Source organism: Periplaneta americana, chromosome 10, assembly GCF_040183065.1.
Source record: "Periplaneta americana isolate PAMFEO1 chromosome 10, P.americana_PAMFEO1_priV1, whole genome shotgun sequence".
In the NCBI taxonomy this organism is placed as follows: domain Eukaryota; kingdom Metazoa; phylum Arthropoda; class Insecta; order Blattodea; family Blattidae; genus Periplaneta; species Periplaneta americana.
This window is the reverse complement of record NC_091126.1, coordinates 183,118,274-183,141,500: the sequence shown is the minus strand read 5'-3', so window position 1 is coordinate 183,141,500 and position 23,227 is coordinate 183,118,274. Positions and strand designations below refer to the sequence as shown.

The following is a 23,227-nucleotide window of genomic DNA, read 5'->3' as shown; positions in this document are numbered from 1 at the left end:
TTGAAATCATACATTTAATATGAAATGTCATGATTCCAATGTTTCACTATGTAAAAAATCGTGTATAAGTTCAAAATATATAATAGTAATAATAATAATAATAATAATAATAATAATAATAATAATAATAATAATAATAATAATAATAATAATAATAATAATGAAAGCCAATCCTTTTATTTCCAATTTTTCCTAGTCAGTTTACCCAGTTCTTTATGTTCAAAAGTGCTTGGACAGGTTCATTGTTTATGTTTCTTAAAAATTATTAGGCCTACATAGCTACCACAATACCGTTATTTAAAAAAGGCGTGTGTTGTGTAATATATTTTGGTTCACAACACACTGATACACTATAGCCTACACCACTACTGTAATCCCCTTCTCATAGATTGATTACTATAAATACCTGCCAGTAAATATTATTCTTAAATATTATACACCACCATACAGATATTTTAATTCATATCACTATCACAGTCTGCCAGCACGGGTTTGAAAGCTACACTATGCTATTATGCAAACACTAAACTATAGTACCGTAATTCACAAGCTAAAGTCTCATAGCAGCACTGTACACAGACCCACATAAAGTAAATGTTCCAACTGCACATGTAAATGTTAAAACTGCACATTTTCGATCTTGTGTTTTGTTTTGCGCTGAGCCAGGAGATAAAAATGTTTGCGTGATATTGTGAATTTCAGATCTGGAACGAATCAATTTATTGATGTGAAAAAATCTGAATAAATTCTGCATGTATACAATGATCTTATTCATATTAAAAGTAATATTTACACAAAAAAAATGTGTTGCTCTAAAGTCAACTGTATAACCATTTTCGCGAATGAATGTATATTGCCATGAGGCCATCAGGAAAGAGGTTCAGACATGATTTGTCTGGCAACAGGAAAGGGGAATGTTGAATTTGTCTCATGCAATAAGTGAAATTTGTTCTATAAATCCTTCCTGTGTTTTCTTATTTGTTGTGGTTGACATGTAGTTCCTTCAGTAATTGTCATTAGGTGTTCATATACTGGTAACATAAGGCTGCATTTCTCTCCGTCAAGGTACAGGCACTGATCACTTTTGCATGGTTGTAGATTTGACAGCGCTTGTAATAAGTCTCATTGCCTGATTTTGTACAAGTTAGTTACAGCGATAATAGTTTCACTTCCATATTGCAGATTTTCGTTTTTTATGGGTACTATATGTTGTGCTTAATACATTTCTTGAGCTTCCCCACTTATTTCTAGCCAGTCTTTTCAGCATGGAGAGTCTTTGGCGTACTTTCTCTGTAATCATATCAATATGGTTCTTCCATGTTAGTTTCTGATCAATTATTGCTCATACTTCTAAATGTTTTAATTTTGAAATTTAATAGAATAGTGAAACCTTGTTGGAAAAAGACCTTAGGGGAGGCCTAGACGTAGATGGGAGAATAATATTAAAATGATTTTGAGGAAGGTGGGATATGATGATAGAGACTGGATTAATCTTGTATGGGATAGGGACCGATGGCAGGCTTATGTGAGGGCAGCAATCATCCTCCGGGTTCCTTAAAAGCCATAAGTAAGTAAGTGAAACCTTGTTAACCCAATTAATAGGGATGAGAGTTGCCCATATTACCAAAAGTGGTATTTAACGGAAATAAAAGAAAAAAAGACAATTTTGTGAATAAGAACAATTACAGTATAACATAATAAAAACAGTACATGTGTTGTTATTACGAGGTATCCATAACTTTCTTACTTTGGTTTAAATAATGTAAGTTTTTTGCAGTTTTTATCACATCTCTTTTACTATAAGTTCGTGTGGCAGTAGTATACAGAAATTTCCTTATTGTCAGTGTTGAATAAAATTTATCACACAATTGAAGTATTCTTTAACCCCAAACTTCTTTTTTGGCATTTGGATATCAATATCCTCATCCTCAAACGCAATTTTACAATCTCTATCTTCGTTTATACTGTTCAGAATTTCTTCTTCATTATGTGATAACCTGGATCAACTTGTCAAGCTAGTCCTCAACCTCTTTGGCTGTGACAGATCTCTCACTACCCCTAATTAGTGCTTCATGGTAGTTTTTTATTTCAGTGAAACCGTGAAATTGAAAATCACGGGCTTGAAGTTACGGTATATGGTTCTGTATTTTGGAGTGTGTTTTTCGGTTTCTTTTCCTTTGCCATCCTAGGTTCAACCACAGTCTAGTATATACAGTCACGAAGCTCAATATGTAGTAAATATGCAAACATTAGATAGTTGCTCACCACTAGGATCGCTAATATCGCCTCATTACAGGCAATGCAAAATAGTACCGGCACAGTCTATTGTTTCTAGCATCCTCAAAACTCAAGCTTCGTGACTGTATATAGTAGACTGTGGTTCAACTTCAAAGACTCCAGACAAGATTCTCTTTTTGTAGAACGTCTTTGTAGTATACAGGATGCCGTGGTTCAGTGGTTGTATTAGTAAAATTATATTAGATGGCAAGAATAGACATCTGATCTTGTCTGTACAACACAGATGAGCAGGTGCATTATCCAGTAAGGTTATGACTTTGACTTCACTATTGAATTTATCCATCTGATGACTTCTCAGCGCAGTTGTGAAATCTATCACATGTGAACCATTTGTAGTAGTAAGTAGACATTACATATTCTTAATAGCCCTTGGATATTTACTACAGCTCTGATCTGCAGTCCAGGAAAGCGTTCTTTACTGTTTTTTTGTCCAGGGGTGTGTTTTTAAGGACTTTGATGCTGATATATTATCAGGCAGAGCATGCCAACACAGGCCTGTTTAGTTGGCATTATACACCTGATTTAAACCTAACCCCTATTCTTTCGTGAGTCCTGGCTCTACAGCACTTGCATCTGTACTTAGGCTTGTTAAGGCTTTTGCGGAACCTGAATATCCAGCTGCAACTATGCCATGTTGTTTTGTCAGCTTGAATTCCTACACCTCGTACTTTTACACTGCATCATCCAATTCTTGTTCTGCTGATGGCTGCATTCATTTAATTAGACATATTTGTTTGTCCACATTGCACTTTAATGCAAATGATACAATTTCACTTTTTTTCTTTCTTATATCAGTCACTATTTAGCTATTTGAAATTCCACACATACACTGGCAATTATATTTTTGCTGAAGGACATTGTGCATTTTGAGTTTTGTGAACTAAGGCTGGGGACACACTTATCTAGCAAAACTGCTTTAAGTGAAAACGTTTTTGCTTAAACATACTCAAACATGTTTTTTTCAATGATTAATATAGGAATGCCGGACACTTATCTAGCATGATTAAAAAATGCTGTACAGCATGTTTAAACATGATTGAGCAAAGTGCAAGAATGATGTATAGCACGTTTAAGCAAGTTTAAGCATGATTAAGCGAAAAGCACAAATGCTGTACAGCACAATACAGTAAATTTGAGCAGAGTTGTGACTGCTCGTCACACAAACACTGACCATTGTTTGAAGGCAAAACATTTTGTTGTGTGCATGCGCTTGGAATATGCAGAGCAGATAGAGCAGAGGCCAGAAGCCAAAGTAGTCAGGTGAGATATCATTCCAGTAGGAGCATGAGAAAGAGTAATCTACCAGTCTGTCAGGTAAAACAAATAATCAATGCCCTGTGTCTATGACAGTAGAGACAATACAAATGCCATTACGAATACGAAGTAGAACTAAATAATAACTTTCTCTACTAGTAGTTTACTGTTCTGGAAGGGTGCCGAGTGGACATCTAATCGTGCATGCATTAACATCTTCGTATTATTTTTTTAATCAGTACATAATTCGCAAAAAAAAAATTTTTTTTTTTTTTTCGTTTCTTTAAGGCCTGAGCCTGGCCTGAATCCAACAAGCATAGTGAATTTCAACACGAGTCTATCCAGTGCCATAACACTACCACATCATCCTCCACTGCCATTGCAAGACTGATTTATGTTTTTGCTTCTAGTCTGCCATGACTCTAATGTTTTTGTTTCCAGCAAAAACGTTTTTAAAGCAAAATCCTTTTTTGAGAAAATAAAATTATTTTCGGTTACAGCAAAAATATTTCTGCTTAAAGTAGTTTTGCTAGATAAGTGTGCACCTAGTCTTAGCACTGAAGAAAGACTAGTATTAAACTAAAAGTGAAATTTCATAGTCCATACAGGTTTCAGTATCACAGTACAAGGAAAGGGAGGAGGGTGAAGGTTATTCACTGTACTTTCCTGGCATAAGTGGTGTGCCCAAAGACAGGGTCACCAGATACCATTAGGTCTATAGTACATGAAAAATTATGGTGCACCATGTTAGAATACTGAAATTTGTTGTCGAGTTTTTTGTTACAAATTTTATTTTACTCTTTTAATTCCTGTTCAGATTAAGAGATATTTGGCTTAATGGGCTTTTACTTTAATTTCGGGGTTTGATAGCATTTATGTAACAATTCCATTTTGACCAATCTGTTAGCTTTCTGGGCATTATGTGATATGACGCAGGAATATCATGGCTGCTTACAGCTGGTAGTGGAATAAGTTGGGAACTTACTTTGTGCTTTATAGCGGTAAATCAAGGTCATGGCTAACTTCGAAGAAATATAGAACATCAGTTTGAACAGACTGCCAGGAAAAAAGCTGGATGAAAAATAGAAAGAAAATGCAGAAATATGTGAATGATGGCTGCATTCAGAAAATAGCATGTAAACATAATGATGGTCATTGTCAGGCTACTGCGTTGTTACATACTGCCTTCAGACGTTTTCACACATTGTTTTATGAAAAACAAGGAAACATGAACGAGATGCATTCATAAAAAGTGCGATTCAAGTACGGAAAACTAACGAAGTTGCTGATCAGTTTGCCATTACTGTAAAAATAACATTTTCTGTGATGGGATGTTACTTACCCATAGATCGCGCATTTGGTAGGATTGAAAAGATGCTGCATTAAACCGAAAGTGTCGAAATTTTTTGGCAAGAACTGGTATCTCTACACATGAAAACCCTCAACTAGGGAACATATTAAATTGAAACTTTATTTTAATATTTCAGAATTTAAATCTGTTGAGATAAGTGCAAACAAAGTGCTCTGCAAATGCACACATACAGGGTGTTTAAAAAATACGGGGCATAATTTCAGGTATGTATTTCCCACATATAGACAATCAAAATAGTTCATTACAACATGTGTCCGGAAATGTTTCATTTCCGAGTTATGGCCTTCACAACATTGAAATTCACCGGAACGTTTTTCTTTCCGCAGGTCGTTGTCATTACAGAAGATGTTCAAAATGTCCACCTCCTGCTTGAATACAGACCTAACATCGATGTCTCATTGACCTGCGAACACGATCCCAAACTCCAGGAGTATTGCGTATGTCCTCAGAACATGCCACAATTCGATTCCAAAGGGATTCCAAATCAGGCACCGGAGATGAATAAACCAATGATTTTAAATGGCCCCACAAGTAGAAATCGAGAGGGTTCAGATCAGGTGAGCGTGGAGGCCAAGCAATTGGGCCACCTCTACCTATCCATCGATCAGGAAACCTTCGATCCAAGTACAACTGAAGTGTGCAGGAGCGCCATCATGCAAGAAGTGAATGTGTTGACAATTGATCAGTGGAGTGTCTTCTAAAACATGAGGTATGGTGTTTTCCAGGAAGTTTGTGTACGCCTGCCCCGTAAGTCTGTTTACAAGTACATGGGGTCCAACTAATCGCTCACCAATGATACCGGCCCACATGTTGAGGGAGAACCGCACCTGGTGATGAGATGGAACAGTTGCACGTGGGTTTTCAGACGCCCATACATGCTGATTGTGGAAATTTGTTATGCCATCTCGTGTGAACTGTGCTTCATCTGTAAATAATACTAAGGCAGGAAAGTTCGGATTTACACCACACTGCTGCAAGAACCACTGACAGAACCTAACTCGTGCAGGGTAATCTGCTGGTGACAGTGCCTGTACACGTTGCAAATGATAAGGATACAATTGATACTCTTTCAACAGTCTCCAGACAGTCGTATGAGGAACATTGACTTGCAACGCTACCCTTCGTGTGCTGATAGAAGGAGTCATGTTCATAGCCTCCATAATCTCCTCCTGTACTTCTGGAGTTGTAGATCTTGGTCGTCCCCTTCCCAAACCAGGAGAGTTAAATTTTCCATATTCGCACAGACGGTAATGGAGACATACAAATGTCTTCCGATCTGGACATTGTCGCTGTGGGTACCTCTCCTGGTACAAACGACGAGCCAGCGCAGCATTGCCGTCCGCCTTACTGTACATGAAGTGTATCTCTGCCAGCTCTTGATTTGAATACACGTCGCACAGTCGCAAGGCCATAACTCGGAAATAAAGCATTTCCGGACACATGTTGTAATGAACTATTTTGATTGTCTACATGTGGGAAATACATACCTGAAATTATGCCCCGTATTTTTGAAACACCCTGTATAGGGATGTCAGAATGTTTTCATACATTACTGAAAAGGGGTGAGTGGTCATCTCTTAAGCCTCGACAAGAACACTTAAGTCATGCAGTGAAATAGAAGATGAAAGATATATAGATAGATGCTTCTAAATAAATTCAGCATAACTGAGATTCATCCTGCAATGCCGTGTTTTCTGCAACTGGCAAAATTCATAATTATAATGACAGTGATGGCAATAACTGAAGACAATATAATGTATTTCATGCTTTGAACATTTATTTAGAAATATATTTTGCTGATGTAAATACTATAATAACTGGTGGACTTCATTTATAATTAAGATTTTAAATGTAGGTATAAATTGTTGTGTTTCAATTTCACCCAAAACCTATGTCAATAAATAAATAATTTGGTTCCAAAATGTCATAACTTTTGGTTACATGAGGTAATTATCACTATTTCCAGTGACGAGATTTTTAAAACACAGTATCACAATATGTATAGAAGTAATGAATGAAACTATATTATATTCATAATCATATCTGAAAATAATTATAAGGAAATGAGATTTTTTTATTACATGGATTTACGTCACTTTGGAAATAAGCTCTTCTCATGTAGGTGTTATTCAGATGACATCTGATTATCCATCATTAATGTTCATGCTAAGCCACTAGATGGCACCATCAACACCTTTTGCACCAAAAGTGAACATGAAGCATTTTTCCTACTTGGTGCTCATTTTTTCAGTCATTCTCGCTCTGATAGAGACTTTGTACTTGTGTAGATATTGGTGAATATAATATTATAAATTCGTTTATTGTCTGTTGGAGTTATATTCATCACTATAACTTTATCTTTTTATGAAGTGGTTTCCTATTGTTCAAATTATATTCCATTATCTTTCCTATAATCTAGAATTTGACTTTTTTTTTTCGTGTAATTTCTGCTGTATTCTTCTCCAATATTGTACATCCATTGGATCTCGTGTAGTAGCAGTCTTGTCTTTCTCTTTCCAATTTTGTTTGTTTGACCAGATTTTGCTTTGTGGAACCCTTTTTTACACATTCGATTATGACCTTGCAAAGATTACTCAAAATTAGTTTTAACGTCTCCAGATTCAGTACTATCTGTTGTGTGAATTGAAAATGCAATTTCTGTTTCATTCATAAATTTTTCCCATAATGCCTTTTTGCAGTTCCAGAAGCATATTGGTTTGATATCAATTGGAATTGATGTTGGCTGATGCGATTATCATCCTGTATAACCACTTCCTGGGTGGGTCGTCTTTTTTTTTATGTATATGCAATATCAGATGACTATTTCGTTTATATGACATCATTCCATTTTCGGCCAATGAAGCATATTGAAATTTTGAATTCCGATCAATCGCAATCATACATCGTGATAATTCCTATAACTCGATTTATCACTATCATTTTATCACATGGTCGTTCTTTTGTTTAGTCAGTGTCGCCAACTGTTTCCACCTAAATTGATGAGCATGAATCCATTGTACTAAATAAAGTGCGAAATCCTACTTCCACATCTACATCTTCATCTTCTAATTCCATGTCCGTTGTATCTAAAGAAAATGGCACTCCTTCATAACAATTGTTCATTTAATTAATGTATTAATCAGGTTATTTGTAATTATACTGTAAAATGTTTGAATTAAATTATGATTTCAGCAGATAATGAAAACGTATTTCTGTTATAATAACAAGAAAAAAGGGCAGTACATGTAATTAACATTTTTTAAACCCGTATTTCGCTTTTCTCAGTTGGCATTACTGAATAACATTCAATTTCTTTATTGCAGTAATCGTTATTCATCTATTTCGACTTCACAATGTCTGAATAGGTTAAGTGTTCATAAATATACAATTATTAACATTTTGTGAGCGAATTTTAGGGATATATATTTACATTTTTATTTAATTCACGAAATATTCCTAATAAATGTCACTTGAGGTCTGAGATTTCCCAAATAAATCCTAGAGCGAAGCGAGTGGATTTATGAGCAAATCCCAAACCTCTTGTGACATTACTATAGCAAGGATTTACCAACTTCATATCCCCAGTCTGCTGCATGTGCATTAAAATCGGCAATTGCCAATGTTTTAGTTTCTACATCAATTAAATACATATATATTCATGTTATTGTTAAGTGAGTTATAAGTTGTAAATATTCTGAAATGGCTGTTTGATTTCCTTATATCTACTTTTACTATTTCAGCTTTATCCGACTTATAAATGGAGCTTTGCTTAATTTAGCAGTTATACTACATACATGCTAAACTTTGCAAATATTGGTGTGAAATTATTTTCAAGACTGTGTTAATTTCATTTTGCAGCATTTAGTATGGATACTGGGTTTGAAACCATCAACCGGTGGAAGTTTGAAAGCTGGACGCACAACAGCCGACTCCAATGCTGTGATAACTACAGCTGTAATGGCTGATCTGCCTGTCCTGTCTGCCATGCTTAGCCGTCTCTTTGAGTCTAGCCAATATTTGGATGATGTGGCTCTTCATCATCTCATTGATGCCTTATGCAAACTTTCACATGAAGCAATGGAACTAGCATATTCTAATAGGGTAAGGTATATGATGCAACACTTTCTAGATTAACATGCTCATTGTTGTATTTCTTTTCTCACATATTGATAGATACTAATATTAGCATAATATTTTCGATGTGTTTATATAGTTAATTTATAGTTGTGCTGCTGACAATGTTGCATTGCTTTTTGGGGTCATGAAATGCAACAAAAAAGTTGTATATTTGGAACTTGATTTTAATAGACTGGAATGTATTTCAGAAGACGATATGCTTCTGCTAATAAGTGGCATATCATCCTCATATAAATGCTTGTACCAGTCTTAATCAGGATCGAGTCCACACCTGTGGAGTAATGGTTAGTGCATCTGGCCACGAAACCAGGTGGCCCAAGTTCGATTCCCTGTGAGGGCAAGTTACCTGGTTGAGGTTTTTTCCGTGGTTTTCCCTCAACCCAATATGAGCAAATGCTGGGTAACTTTCGGTGTTGGACCCTGGACTCATTTCACCAGCATTATCACCCTCATCTCATTCAGATGCTAAATAACCTAAGATGTTGATAAAGCATCGTAAAATAACCTTACTTACTTACTTACAAATGGCTTTTAAGGAACCCGAAGGTTCATTGCCGCCCTCACATAAGCCTGCCAGCGGTCCCTATCCTGTGCAAGATTAATCCAGTCTCTATCATCATACCCCACCTCCCTCAAATCCATTTTAATATTATCCTCCCATCTACGTCTCGGCCTCCCTAAAGGTCTTTTTCCCTCTGGTCTCCCAACTAACACTCTATATGCATTTCTGGATTCACCCATACGTGCTACATGCCCTGCCCATCTCAAACGTCTGGATTTAATGTTCCTAATTATGTCAGGTGAAGAATACAATGCGTGCAGTTCTGTGTTGTGTAACTTTCTCCATTCTCCTGTAACTTCATCCCGCTTAGCCCCAAATATTTTCCTTAGCACCTTATTCTCAAACACCCTGAACCTATGTTCCTCTCTCAGAGTGAGAGTCCAAGTTTCACAACCATACAGAAGAACCGGTAATATAACTGTTTTATAAATTCTAACTTTTTCTCTCTCTGATATAATATCATAGTACAAAATATATTTTAATTCCCAACAATTTGGCAGTTATAATGTGAGACATTCACACAGGGAAGTACGCAAAGGGGAGATACAGGGTTAGAACCCTCTTCTGCCCTTGAACTTAAAAAAATGACATATTTAGATTTGAATTTTTTTAAACCATAATTGTTTTCCATTCTCTAATTTTTCACTGCCAGAGTAACAAAATCTACATCGACATAAGGCATAGTCCACCTACCCCTCCTTTAATATATTCATCATGCCAGTTTCATTCTTCATCCTTGGTGAGTTCCATGTTCCATTATCGTGTTTAATTAAATTTATTTCAATATATTCGATTGTTTCCATGTTTTTTCCTGTTATGTAAAGTGTCTTACCTATCATAACAAATAACTGTTGACTAAATATCTGTAAGTGATTATTGTGTAGGTGTAATAATGATACAAAATTAAACAAGTTAAAATTTGTTAAAAATTGGATATTATGTTTCAAGATTATTTTATGAGGATATTTATAAATATATTGTAGCATAATAATAATAATAATAATAATAATAATAATAATAATAATAATAATACCGGTACATAAAATTTAAAATACCAATAATGTTAATTGTAAACAATTTTAATAATAACTTCCCCTTGACAAAATCCTGCGTACACCACTGCATTCACATAATGAAAATTTGTTGTTATTAGGGGGCACATTTGCATGTTTACAAGTGATTCATTAATAGAAAAACTCTCTGGAACAAGAACTTAACTATAAAATCTTGAATTTGAGATAGAGAGCATAAAAAATTTTAGATCTCAATTAACAGCATTACGCAAACTGATATTCAGACATTCTAACATTCTTAGAGGGTGCTATGTTTATTAGAGAGAAACAATATTTTGTCGAGAGGCAGAGGTGTTATTAAGAATTCAATATATACTCTACTGTAAATGGAAAAACTACGTAATGTATGTTAAGTTGTTTTCCAGGGAGTGCCTGAATTGCATATACACAAGTATTAAATTATACCTCATTTACAATGCTATGGAGAATATAAAAATATAAAAAATAGAAATGAAGGAGGGGAACATTATATACGAGGCGCGTCCAGAAAGTAAGTTTCCCTGGCGCCGTTTGGAGAAAGAAAGCACAATTTCATGGAAGGATTTACTGGAACAGATACCGCAATTGTTGAGCTATTTTTCAACATATTCCCCACCAAAATTGAGACATTTGTCATACCATGGGATCAACTTCTGTATCCCTGTGTCGTGGAAGTCTGCTGCCTGGGATTGGAACAGCGTGTGACAGCCGTCTGCACTTCTATGTCACTGTGAAATGCATGGTAATTGTTGGGTTCGACATGCAGGCTGTAGGGTGGATGCTGAAACACCTCCCAGTGGAACTCCTGCAGAAGATCTGTTGTGTGCCGAATTGTATATGACTGAGCGATTATCATCTTGCTGTATTTGTTCCATTAAATCTTTTCATGAAATTGTGTTTTCTTTCTCTGAACAGCCCAGGGAAACTTACTTTCTGGACGCGTCTCCTATATATGATTTGTAACAATGTTAGCAAAATGAGAGATGTAAATAAGATGAAAGAATTGAAGGAACAGTGTGTATTTCGCGAAAAAATGCCATTGTACTTTTTTTTTAAACAAGTCACGATTACACAAAATTAAACAACTTTTGACAATAGAATCTAGACAAAGAGCATGTTGAATTAGTTTCCATGTTGCCTTAGCGAGTTCTAAGTGCTTGGGATCTTCCATCTTAAGTTAACATTTGTATTTGGGTTTCTGTGTGTAAATAGATTTGCAGGTATACATCAGTTGAGTTCTCTTATGATGCAATGAAATTGCGTAGTAGCTGGTACGTTCATTAGGATCTGTAGTTCAGCTGCTACCCTGCCAGTAGCATTCAATCTTATAAGAGGTGAGAGGTGTATTGTTGCTATTATCTATCTGTACCTGTTACTGACACTACCTCTGCAATACTTGGATACTAGATGCCACAATTATGGAAAGTCGAAGGACAGTGGACTTGAACTAATCTTGCAAAGCTGTATGTCATGTGCCTAAATATATTGTGCATAACGTACGCTGTTACTGTGTCAGTTTTAATTTTTCCGTTTTTCCGATGGCTTCCGTTGCTGCTTTTTCGGCCTTCTCTTTTCACCCATTCTTAAAGTTTTTTTTTTTCTTTTAACTGTACTGGAACACATATCGTCGATGAAGAAACAATACCGCGTAACTGACTTTTTGACGATTTTTTGTTTTTTGGTGCGTTGGCATCCCTGACACTGCGCACACCATCTGGTAGCGCGGGAAAGTGTAATTTCGCCATGTAAATGTGAGAAAAAGGAGTTGAAACAATACCGCTTATCTGAATTTCTGAAAATATTACTGAAATTCCGCGTAACTATACTACATGCAATACCGCCTAACTGTATTCAGGGTAAATTTGTTGGAAATACCGCGTAACTGAATAAGAAAAATTTCAACACTGAAGAATAAAATAATACTGTAGGCTATTTTATGTACAAAGTGTATCCTCCAATTAGATATTTTCTTACAGTAATGAGTACGACGAAAAATAGTTTAATATACCCAAATTGAATTAAAGGAGTTTTACATTTCTTTCAGTAACAAATTGAAATTTAATACATGCTCACTTGATATGGATGAGTTGGTATGGGTCATCGAAAGAAAAGACTGAATTTAATATTTCTCAACAATGCTACGGAAACAATCACATCAACCTGTGTGCCACAAAGCATCGTTTTTCCCGCCAATTCGAGCTGTATGCAGTTATCTGACACATCAATACTTCTGTACCTATTAGTTACTGAGTTTCGTTGTAACAAGTGCGCACAACGTTCTGTGAAAACTGCAAGACAGAGGAGCCTACGTTGGGTATAAAAGGCTGAAAACTGGGAAAGTAACGCATGACACACTCAGGGATGCAAAGAAACTAGGGGCGTCATGCGATTCCAAAATCTGTCAAAATCAAAATTCAGACAATGCAATGTAATTGGAAATGCTGAAAGACAAGAGATTTTTTTTTTATACATTTTGGAATAAAATGACCTGGGATCAGAGAAAACGGTCTTGTGGATGTAACCCCGACAAAACGTCCTGGAAAGAGTACTGGTGAGTCAAGAAGAAATGGTACTTTGTTGCATCATTTCCGTGTGGGCAATGAAAAATTACATGTGTGCAAGAAACTGTTCTTGAATACTCTTGCAATAAAAGATTAGAGTGTCAGGTATTGGTTAGAAAATTCAAAGCACGGAATGTCCTCTTGTTCTACTGTTTTCCACACTAATGCCAAAAAAGACAAAAAGGAAGAAGATAAAAAATTTCTCAGGACATTTTTTGACAGTCTCCCTAAATTACCTTCCCATTATTGTCGACCGTCATCAAGCAAACTTTACTTAGAGCCTATAGTTCATTCCAAAATTCAGTTACATGATTTTTATAAACAGATGTGCACGTGAAAATACTGACCCTCTGAGCCGAGATATTTCAACCTGCTTTTCCAGGAAAGTAACATCAGCATTTACAGCCCGAAGAAAGATCAATGTCACATCTGTTGTAGTTACAAAACCGGAAATATAAGTGAAGCTGCATGGCTGCAACATGATGAACAGAAGAAGGAAGTTCGAAAAGAAAAAGAAAAGGATAAAGAGGAAGCTCAATGGAACTGGACAATGTATTCACCATGGATCTCCAGGCAGTCAAAATAGTTCCATGCATACAGGCAAGTTCTGTGTATAATAAGACTAAATTATGTGTGCATAACTTTACAATTTACAACTTGAAAAATCATGATGTTGTATGTTGCTAGTTCGACGAAACGCAGGCAGAATTGGTGGCATCGATTTTCGCCAGTTCTGTTATAGATCCATTGACTGACTGCATACAAGAAAATCCTCTGCCAGTAATTATGTACTCTGATGGATGTACGAGTACATACCAAAATAGAAATGCAGTCATGTCTAATGACCTCCTTGGTCTAGCAATTTCTACAGGTGTGTTGATTACCCAAAAATATCTAGAGAAGTGTCACACTCAGATGGAATGTGACTCAGTTCGCAGTGCAATTGAATACAAGTTAAAAAATAGAGACAGGACACTGCCCAGCCAATATGTTTCAATAACAGGAGAAGCTTTACCGTGTTAAGCATTTAGAATATTCTTCCTTCAGAAATTGCTGACAAAAGATTTTGGATGTATGATTCAATTCGCCCAGGAAGAGGAACTAATGATCAGTCTGTAACTGATCTGAGTGCAATACAATATCGTCCTGATGGTACAATTTTTTTTTCAAGTTTCGTTTCACTGAAGACTGGCAAGAAATGCCAAGGCATCCCAGAAAACAAAGTAAGAAGTGACTGAAAGAAATTATATTCTCAACCACTGAGAATTAAAAAGTCAAAGTGGAATCACTTGCAGCAACTCAAAAGTGTTCTGCCAAAGGACTGTCATGCATTCTATGATAACATTGGTTATGTGTAATTTTGTTTATAAGCAAGGTGTATTTTCTTATGTCATACATGACAATCTTAGAAACAACACTGTAATTCATTAACACGTCTCACAAAATAATAAACATAATTATAATTACATCACATTGATCTTTTTCAAGGTTATTGTTTTACAGGAAACCTTTCCAAATATTGTTTAAAAAGTACAATATTTTTCTGTAAAAAACTTCAGTAATATTAAAAATAAAATTAAGAGTACTAAAATATTACTTACGTCTTTTAATTGTAACACTTCTTTACTTTAAAAATGTTCTATCGTTGAAAATTAAGTGAAAACTCATTTAGTGCAATACCACGTAACTGACATAAATCTTCACAGCTGGCCTTCTAATACTATGTAACTAACACAAATAACTTAAAATTGCAACGTAATTTTATTTTCGGATATTGCACACATTTCTAGCGTTATTTACTAATACCATGCCGAATTTCACATTGCGGAAGTGATTAGTCTTTTAAAAATTACGTTTTTTGTTTGTCCTGTAAAATCTGCATTTTGTTACTTACACGGTATTGTTTCTTCACCGACGATATGCTGCTTGTGCCACTTGTTCCCTCTGTAGCCCAATATACCGTATTGGTCCGAATATAAGCCGCACTTTTTATTCAAATTTCAAACTCGAAAAGTTGGGGTGCGGCTTATTTGCGCAGCCGATAAATTTAAACTTGAAATGTGGCGCATGTTGCTACCGGTAATTTTATCATTTTGAAATGGAGCAACAATGCCACGCGCTCGTGTTTGAAATTGTCAGCAGTCGTATGGTATATGACGCAACAATGTACCAATCTTCATATTACAGTGATCGTACTCTTGTGTATGATAGGACAGATTAAAACAGTTTGTACGTAGCTACGGGTTCAGCCATGAGCGGAAACGTAGAAAGAAAAGCTTCAACAAGCTTGGGAATTCGGCGCAGTTATGACGCTAGTTTCAAACTTGCAGTTATTCGTCATGCTAGGAGTACGTCTAATAGAGAAGCCGGCAAAAAGTGTAGTGTGGATGAGTCTAATGTGCGGCGCTGGATCGCCTCGGAGGATAAACTGAAAAATGCCAATACAACCAGAAAATCTTTCAGAGGACCCAAGGCTGGGAAATACCCTGAACTAGAACGTAGGGTCCTTTCCTTTGTACAAGACAAAAGGAAAGAAGGGATGCCTATCTCTCGACAAGTAATCCAGGTAAAATCGTTGGAAATAGCGAAGACCCTAAACATTCCACTGACAGAATTCCATGGGAGTATAGGTTGGTGCCGCAGGTTTATGCTTAGAAGTGGCCTTGTTCTCCGACGAAGCACTTCATTAGCACAGAGACTGCCAGAGGATTTTACTGAAAAACTCATCAACTTCCAGAGGCACGTCATTGAATTGCGTCAGCGCCACTCTTACCCATTACACCAGATCGGCAATGCCGACGAGACGCCTGTATTTTGGGACATGCCGAGCAATATGACAGTTGACAATAAAGGGGCGAAAAGCATATCATTGAGAACAACTGGAAATGAAAAACAAAGAATCACTGTGATGCTGGCGGTTACGGCAGATGGAGGAAAACTGCCTCCGTACGTTATTCTGAAGCGTAAAACTATGCCCAAGGAGAATTTACCTAAGGGATTAGTGATTCGTTGCCAAGAGAAAGGATGGATGACAACCGAACTAATGGTGGACTGGCTAGCTACGGTTTGGAATCGCAGACCAGGTGCGCTGCTCTGTAAGAGGGCTATGTTAGTATTGGATGCCTTTAAAGGTCACCTCACACCCGAAGTAAAGAAGAAAATTACTGCATTGAAGACAGACCTAGTCGTCATACCTGGAGTTATGACATCAAAATTGCAGGTGCTTGATGTCGTCGTGAACAAGCCTTTTAAAGACCATCTCCGAAAACAGTATTCGGATTGGCTTCTAGAAGGGGGTCATGCATTCACTCCATCTGGGAAGATCAAGAAGCCATCTGTCAGCCTTATGTGTGAGTGGATTCTCTCTTCATGGCACACGATATCACCAGATTCAATCATCAAAGGCTTCAAGAAATGCTGCGTGTCTAATGCTCTGGATGGCAGTGAGGACGACGCACTTTGGGCAGAGAGTGATGAACAAAGTGACAGTGATGAAACAAATACCGGTACCGGTAGTAGTGAAGTCAGCAGTGACATTGGAGAAGACGGTGATTAGTTGTACCGGTATTTTTGGTGATTTACCCACGTAATACCGTAATTGAAGAAAAAGTGTTTAAATAGTGTAAACAGTTTTGTAACTGTATAATGTGACAGGTAAATTTCACTGCACTCAATTTTTCTTTTTTTCTCATTCTGCACTCAATTTTTCTTTTTTTTCTCCTTTCCCCCTAAAATTAAGGGTGCGGCTTATACTTGGGTGCGGCTTACACTCGGGCCAATACGGTAATTTTCCTGTCCTTGTATAGAGTTCATTGTCACTTATAAACTTTTCCCTAATATCCTGTAGTTCAAAATATAAGTCCATGTGGTTTGTTAACCAGGTGCAGATGTGCCGATACTCGTCTGTCGTTTGTCTTCCTTCAGCAGTGCTGCTCATTTCTTCCCTCTGGCCTTCCTGAGATGATCGCATTGTTCTCTTCATTGAATCAAAGAGGAGAGCTAGATTTGGTTGGCGGACTAGCTCACTTCACATTCACGCTTTGGAACCCTTACTGTAATTTCTGGATTTTAAACTCTAGGGTCAGATGTATGGCCATAACTTCTCCCTCCAAGTTAGTCACCAGATGTTCTACAGGGGTAGCCAACTGGAATTGCCTAGAGTACAGTCCTGACTCTTGCACTTTCTCGTGCTGCTGTAGCAGAACTGGTCCACCTCAGGAAACCTCTCAGTCAAAGTTTCCAGTGTAACTGCCCTTAACACAGTTATTTGAAATAATAGAGAGTTTTCACAACCCTGTCTCCTGCTAAACATCTAACTTTATGTTCGTCAGTAGTGATGTATTTGGTGATGTATGTTCATATTCGTAAAACTTCAGAAAGAATCGTAAGGGATTGGTGCACATATTCCTTTAAAGTAAGGATCTACTATACAATATTTCGCATTATTTATCATGTCGTAGCCCCTATGATAGTCAATCAATCGTGCTGTAATTTTTTTCATTGATAGCTCAATCAATGTCTAATGAAAGTATAGAAAAAAGTTTCGAAATGAAAATCTTTTTTTAAAAGTGAGAAAAAAAACTAACTTGTTAATGACTGTCACTGAGCTGATATGTTGCACCAACCAACAGTAGTAATTGGAATTTTATGTTTCGTGGGTTTATATTGAACTCGTTTTCATCAGGCCAGTTTTTTTTTTTAGGACTACTTTTACAGTCACTGTGTGTTCAGATAAGTTATATTTAATTTGTGTGTTTATTTTTTAAGTTACATTTTCCGTCACATTAACTTATCAGTGCTTTAATGTTCTTTTTTAAACTTTAGACAAATGTTTTTGCGCACATAAGAAGCATCATCAGGTCTTCACTTTAAGTATGTCCGGATCAGCTTAATACCCTGAGGGTAAAACCTAACCATTTTTCCCCCATTACTACATATGCTAGTGGATTATGGTGATTTTCTAGTTTGAATGTTGAATTTTCTTTTGCCAAGTGCGTTTCGAATTTCGATACTGAGAAATATTACAAATGGTAGTGATTTTCTAACTGTTACATTGGCAGCAAGAACAGCTGTTGTCGGCAGTGCAAATTCTGAAAATTCAAATTGTTCCATATTTCTGAGCCGATTACTGGAAGCTAGTGAAATTCGAACATACTAATAATTAATTAATATCAGCATTATATTAATACATAATAGTTATTTAATGTGTTGCATTTCAATGTGGTTACAATTCAAGATTATAGTCAGATAAGTGTAAATAAATAAAACATATGGTGTGATACATACACTTGGGTGATCAATAGAAAATGAGCACAGAGACAGCAATTATAACTAGAATAGCAAAATTATTAGGAGTAAGTAAGTATTCTTAAGCATATATCTCAAAGTGGCATTCGGTTTTCGGAGTTTGTAAAATCATTTTACGTGATCAAACAAAACACATTTTTAGGTTAGGTCTCTTGAATCGTGAACTGTTTAGTCAAAGCAATGAATTTCATGTTGTTAGACAAAATACATTTTAATATTAGATCATAATATTCTATTAATTTCCAACATAATGTGCAAGAGGTCCAGGAGGAAAATATAAGCCTACTCTTTCACAAATTATTGAACCATTTAGAAAACCCCTTTCAACATAAATATGAGATGTAGTAAATAAGTAAATCATCGTTATTGTTAATATATTATTATTATTATTATTATTATTATTATTATTATTATTATTATTATTATTATTATTATTATTATTATTATTATTTGGAACAAGTGCACAATACTGAGTGGCGAATATTTCGAATACAGCCAGTCATGACATCATCTTATTTACTCGGAAATAAAAACGAAATTACACTCCTGTTCTCTTCTTCTCCTACTACCCTCCTCCTCTTCTCCTCCTCCTCCTCCTCCTCCTCTATCTGTCATATCTTATCACCTATTTTATGTCACTCACAATGTCACTAATGTCACACATTACTTATATTTAATCTACATTAAACCGACTACAACACATATCATATTTTTAAATTACTTACCTTCCCTAAGCGACACTAGTAGCTTAACCACTATGCTATGAAGTCAAGTTACGAGAACAACCTCCAAATCTCCAACATAAATACACCTTCATATCATTAATATAAACCCCACACTAGATGGCATCAAAAACAATGCATTGAGAACAGGATGTAAGCAGACAGAGTTAACCAGCTTTGAGTGAAATCAACAGTACCAGTAACAGTGAGCAGTGAACCAACTTTAATTTTACAAACAATATCCGTATAGATCAGTGGTTGTCAGCACTCACTGAAATATGCAAAGGGTAAGCGGTGCCGTCCCGTGTGCACCGTTGTGCAGCAGAAAGAGATAGAGAGCATACCCAATAGCAGCTATGAGTGCACCATGGTACACTGCATTTTCCATGGGTAAGAGATGCTAGCCCCAGGGTGCTCTGTGCTGAAACCCCTGGTATAGATTAATGTTAATAGTGTTTTATTACTTCAAAACATCACATTGACAATTCAAAAGTACGAATGAAGACGCGAATTAGATATAAAGTGAGTACTAAAATGACATTATCTATATATATATATATATATATATATATATATATATATATATATGTATATATGCAGGGTGTTTAAAAAATACGGGGCATAATTTCAGGTATGTATTTCCCACATGTAGACAATCAAAATAGTTCATTACAACATGTGTCCGGAAATGCTTCATTTCCGAGTTATGGCCTTCACAACATTGAAATTCACCGGAACGTTTTTCTTTCCGCAGGTCTTTGTCATTACAAAAGATGTTCAAAATGTCCAACTCCTGCTTGAATACAGACCTCACATCGATGTCTCATTGACCTGCGAACACGATCCCAAACTCCAGGAGTATTGCGTATGTCCTCAGAACATGCCACAATTCGATTCCGAAGGGATTCCAAATCAGGCACCGAAGACGAATAAACCAATGATTTTAAATGGCCCCACAAGTAGAAATCGAGAGGGTTCAGATCAGGTGAGCGTGGAGGCCAAGCAATTGGGCCACCTCTACCTATCCATCCATCAGGAAACCTTCGATCCAAGTACCGGCGAGCTGTATGACTGAAGTGTGCAGGAGCGCCATCATGCAAGAAATGAATGTGTTGACGATTGATCAGTGGAGTATCTTCTAAAATATGAGGTATGGTTCCGGTGAATTTCAATGTTGTGAAGGCCATAACTCGGAAATAAAGCATTTCCGGACACATGTTGTAATGAACTATTTTGATTGTCTATATGTGGGAAATACATACCTGAAATTATGCCCCGTATTTTTGAAACACCCTGTATATATACAGAAAAAAAAAAATATATATATATATTTCTGCGTCAATGCTTCCTCTATCTGGAAAGATGATATTCATTGTGTTTACAATATAGCAGGGGCTTATAGTGGAGGGCAAGCCCCACAAGATACCTTCGCCATAACCCTTCTATATTATTCCTGAACTGTCGAAAACCAACATAATGTATAACAAACATAGATAAAAGTATCAGAGTTAACAGTAATGCCTACGAGATGTAAGAGTAGTTCAGAAGTGGGATTTGTGAACACCTGGCATCTACACAATTACCATACGCCCACTCCGGTATTGTGCACTTAAACCTTTTATTATTATTATTATTATTATTATTATTATTATTATTATTATTATTATTATTATTATTGTACATGGCATTTTGATTTTACCCTCTTTGGTGATATCTGGTATTAGTTGGCAATGCTGAAGAGACGGCCAAATTAGCCTTTTAGGAACTGTCTTATGTGATCCTCACTATAGCTCTTAAATGCTACGAATTTTGCATCAACCCAGTACAAAACAGAATTACTTTAAATTTAACAACAAAATGTACAATTATACAAAAGGTGTAGCTATGGGTAACCCTCTTTCAGTCCTGTCAGCTGACGTGTTCATACTGGATATGAAGAATATAGAAAATATATCAAAACAATTCAACATAAAATTATACTATATAGATGAATCGTTGAAGATAATATAATCATATATGAAAACAAAAATTAAATACACAGTCATATAGTAGATACATTCAACAATATACACCAAAATTTAAACTACACATTTGAAAAAGAACAGAGCTATAAATTTTCTCGATCTTTCTATTATGGCGCTAAACACTAAGTTTGATTATAACATATTTAGAAAACTCACGGCTACACACCGTAGCATTCACATTGATTCCATTGACCCTTATGCACATAAAGTTAATACATTCAACTATTTAATAGACAGATTACTTAAAGAAGCACTAAGTCCTAAAAATCATAAATTGACATATGATGAGATATTCAGGATTAACTTTATGGTGCTGCACTACTTTAATGCAGTGCCTGTATTCAGATTACACAGAGAAGTTGATTGTCTATCAGTGATGCATAATACAATTTGAAAAGGGCACAACTATCTTGTTGAACAGGTGAGCAATGCCAACCAAACTCCAGTATTTTTTTGATAAGCCATCAAGTGAGACAGTGGACAAAAAGAATAAAAATCTGTGTTGGTTAAATCTACAGGCATTGAAAAAGCATGCATTACAATCGTCGTTACTGTAACTGCCACCATATGTAATTATAAAAGAGAAAACATTCCTAATGAGCAATTACCACCTGATGTTATATTTAGAGTACAGGAGAAAGGATCAATGACTGAGGAGTTGGTTGGTGACCGGCTTAAAGTTGTGTGGGAATGACGACCAGGTGTTTTAAGAACAAGAGAATTGTTAGTTCTTGATTCCTTTTGTGACCACACAAGTGGCAAAATGAAGGAGAAGATAACAGAAATTAATTCTGATTTAATTAGTATTCTAGGGGGATGCATCTCATCTCCAAATGCAAGATGTTGCAGAGGGTATAATGACTGGTTACTTAAAGGGGAACCATTCTGTGCTCTCAGTAGGCAAATTAAAAAGAAGAAAATGTGCTGTTGTTGACACAGTGGCTAAATACAGCTTGGCATAGTATTAGCAGTGAAGCAGTTGTGGAGGGTTTCAAAAAGTGCTGTGCTTCTAATATGGCAGCAAGGGTGACATTTTATGGGATGATGATGACGACGACAATGATGGAGGAAGAAGAGATAACTGGGGATGAGAGCCAGAAGAGGTTGTTGCTGAAGTCTGGAACTGAAAACTTGAAATTAGCTTTTAATTTGTGAGCGTGTCATATTGAGGTATTATTATTTTTCATATAGATCATCTTAAAACTTTGGGTCATAATTATTATATTTGAAGTCGTATTAGATTCAGGTCAGTCATTTTTCATTATTTCCAAATTATTGGAATGTTCTCTTTTATTCTGATTTAGAGCAATTCCATGAAAATGTCATATCGATGTGAATTTTTTTAAATTAACGGAAATATTTTTGCTGAAGAAATATGTTTCTTTATAGTTTAAGTTGACTTTTTCCATTAATTAATGTTTCATATACTCATTGTTTTAGTCTATAATTGCTGCAGATCTTGTCATATTGCAAACACTTAAAAAATGACGTGAGGAAATGTATATTTAATATCGCAATTTGGACACATAAATTTGTTTTATTTCAATCCCTCATTTTTGTACACCGTATTTTGGTCTTTCCTTGAACTAAATATGAAAATAGTGGGAGTATTCTAAGGTTCTAAGTAACTTAAAAACATAATTATTTGTACTCTAAGTTAAGGTCAGTCAGTCACGATAAACACAAAACCTCTTCTACACAGCACAATAACTGACAGATTAAAATTTCCTTTGAGATTCTACGTTATCACTACATCACTAACAAAACAGTATTAGAAAACATTTTTCTGAAATTATTTCATTTTCCGCTGCAGTATCGTAACTGACTGATATGTCGCACTCTCGTTTATGCTGTTCTTTCTCACCACATACACAGTTGCTTGGGAGACTTTGGTAAACTCACACAAGGACTGTGTTAAGTGGAGCAATAGGCTATATG

The 23,227-nt window shown here is 36.0% G+C and overlaps 1 protein-coding gene across 17 annotated transcripts in view; it reads left to right on the top strand.

The window, feature by feature from the left end:
• The window catches only part of mon2 (Mon2 homolog, regulator of endosome-to-Golgi trafficking), a 272,572-nt gene that overhangs the window by 87,658 nt on the left and 161,687 nt on the right, over positions 1-23,227 (top strand). For all 17 annotated transcript variants that reach the window (XR_011334650.1, XR_011334648.1, XR_011334647.1 and 14 more), the window contains one exon: positions 8,783-9,025. Coding sequence is in view for 9 of the 17 variants with exons in the window: in XM_069838580.1 (XP_069694681.1) it covers positions 8,783-9,025 (243 nt within the window). In the remaining 8 variants the exon portion in view is untranslated. The remainder of the gene's footprint in view (positions 1-8,782; positions 9,026-23,227) is intronic.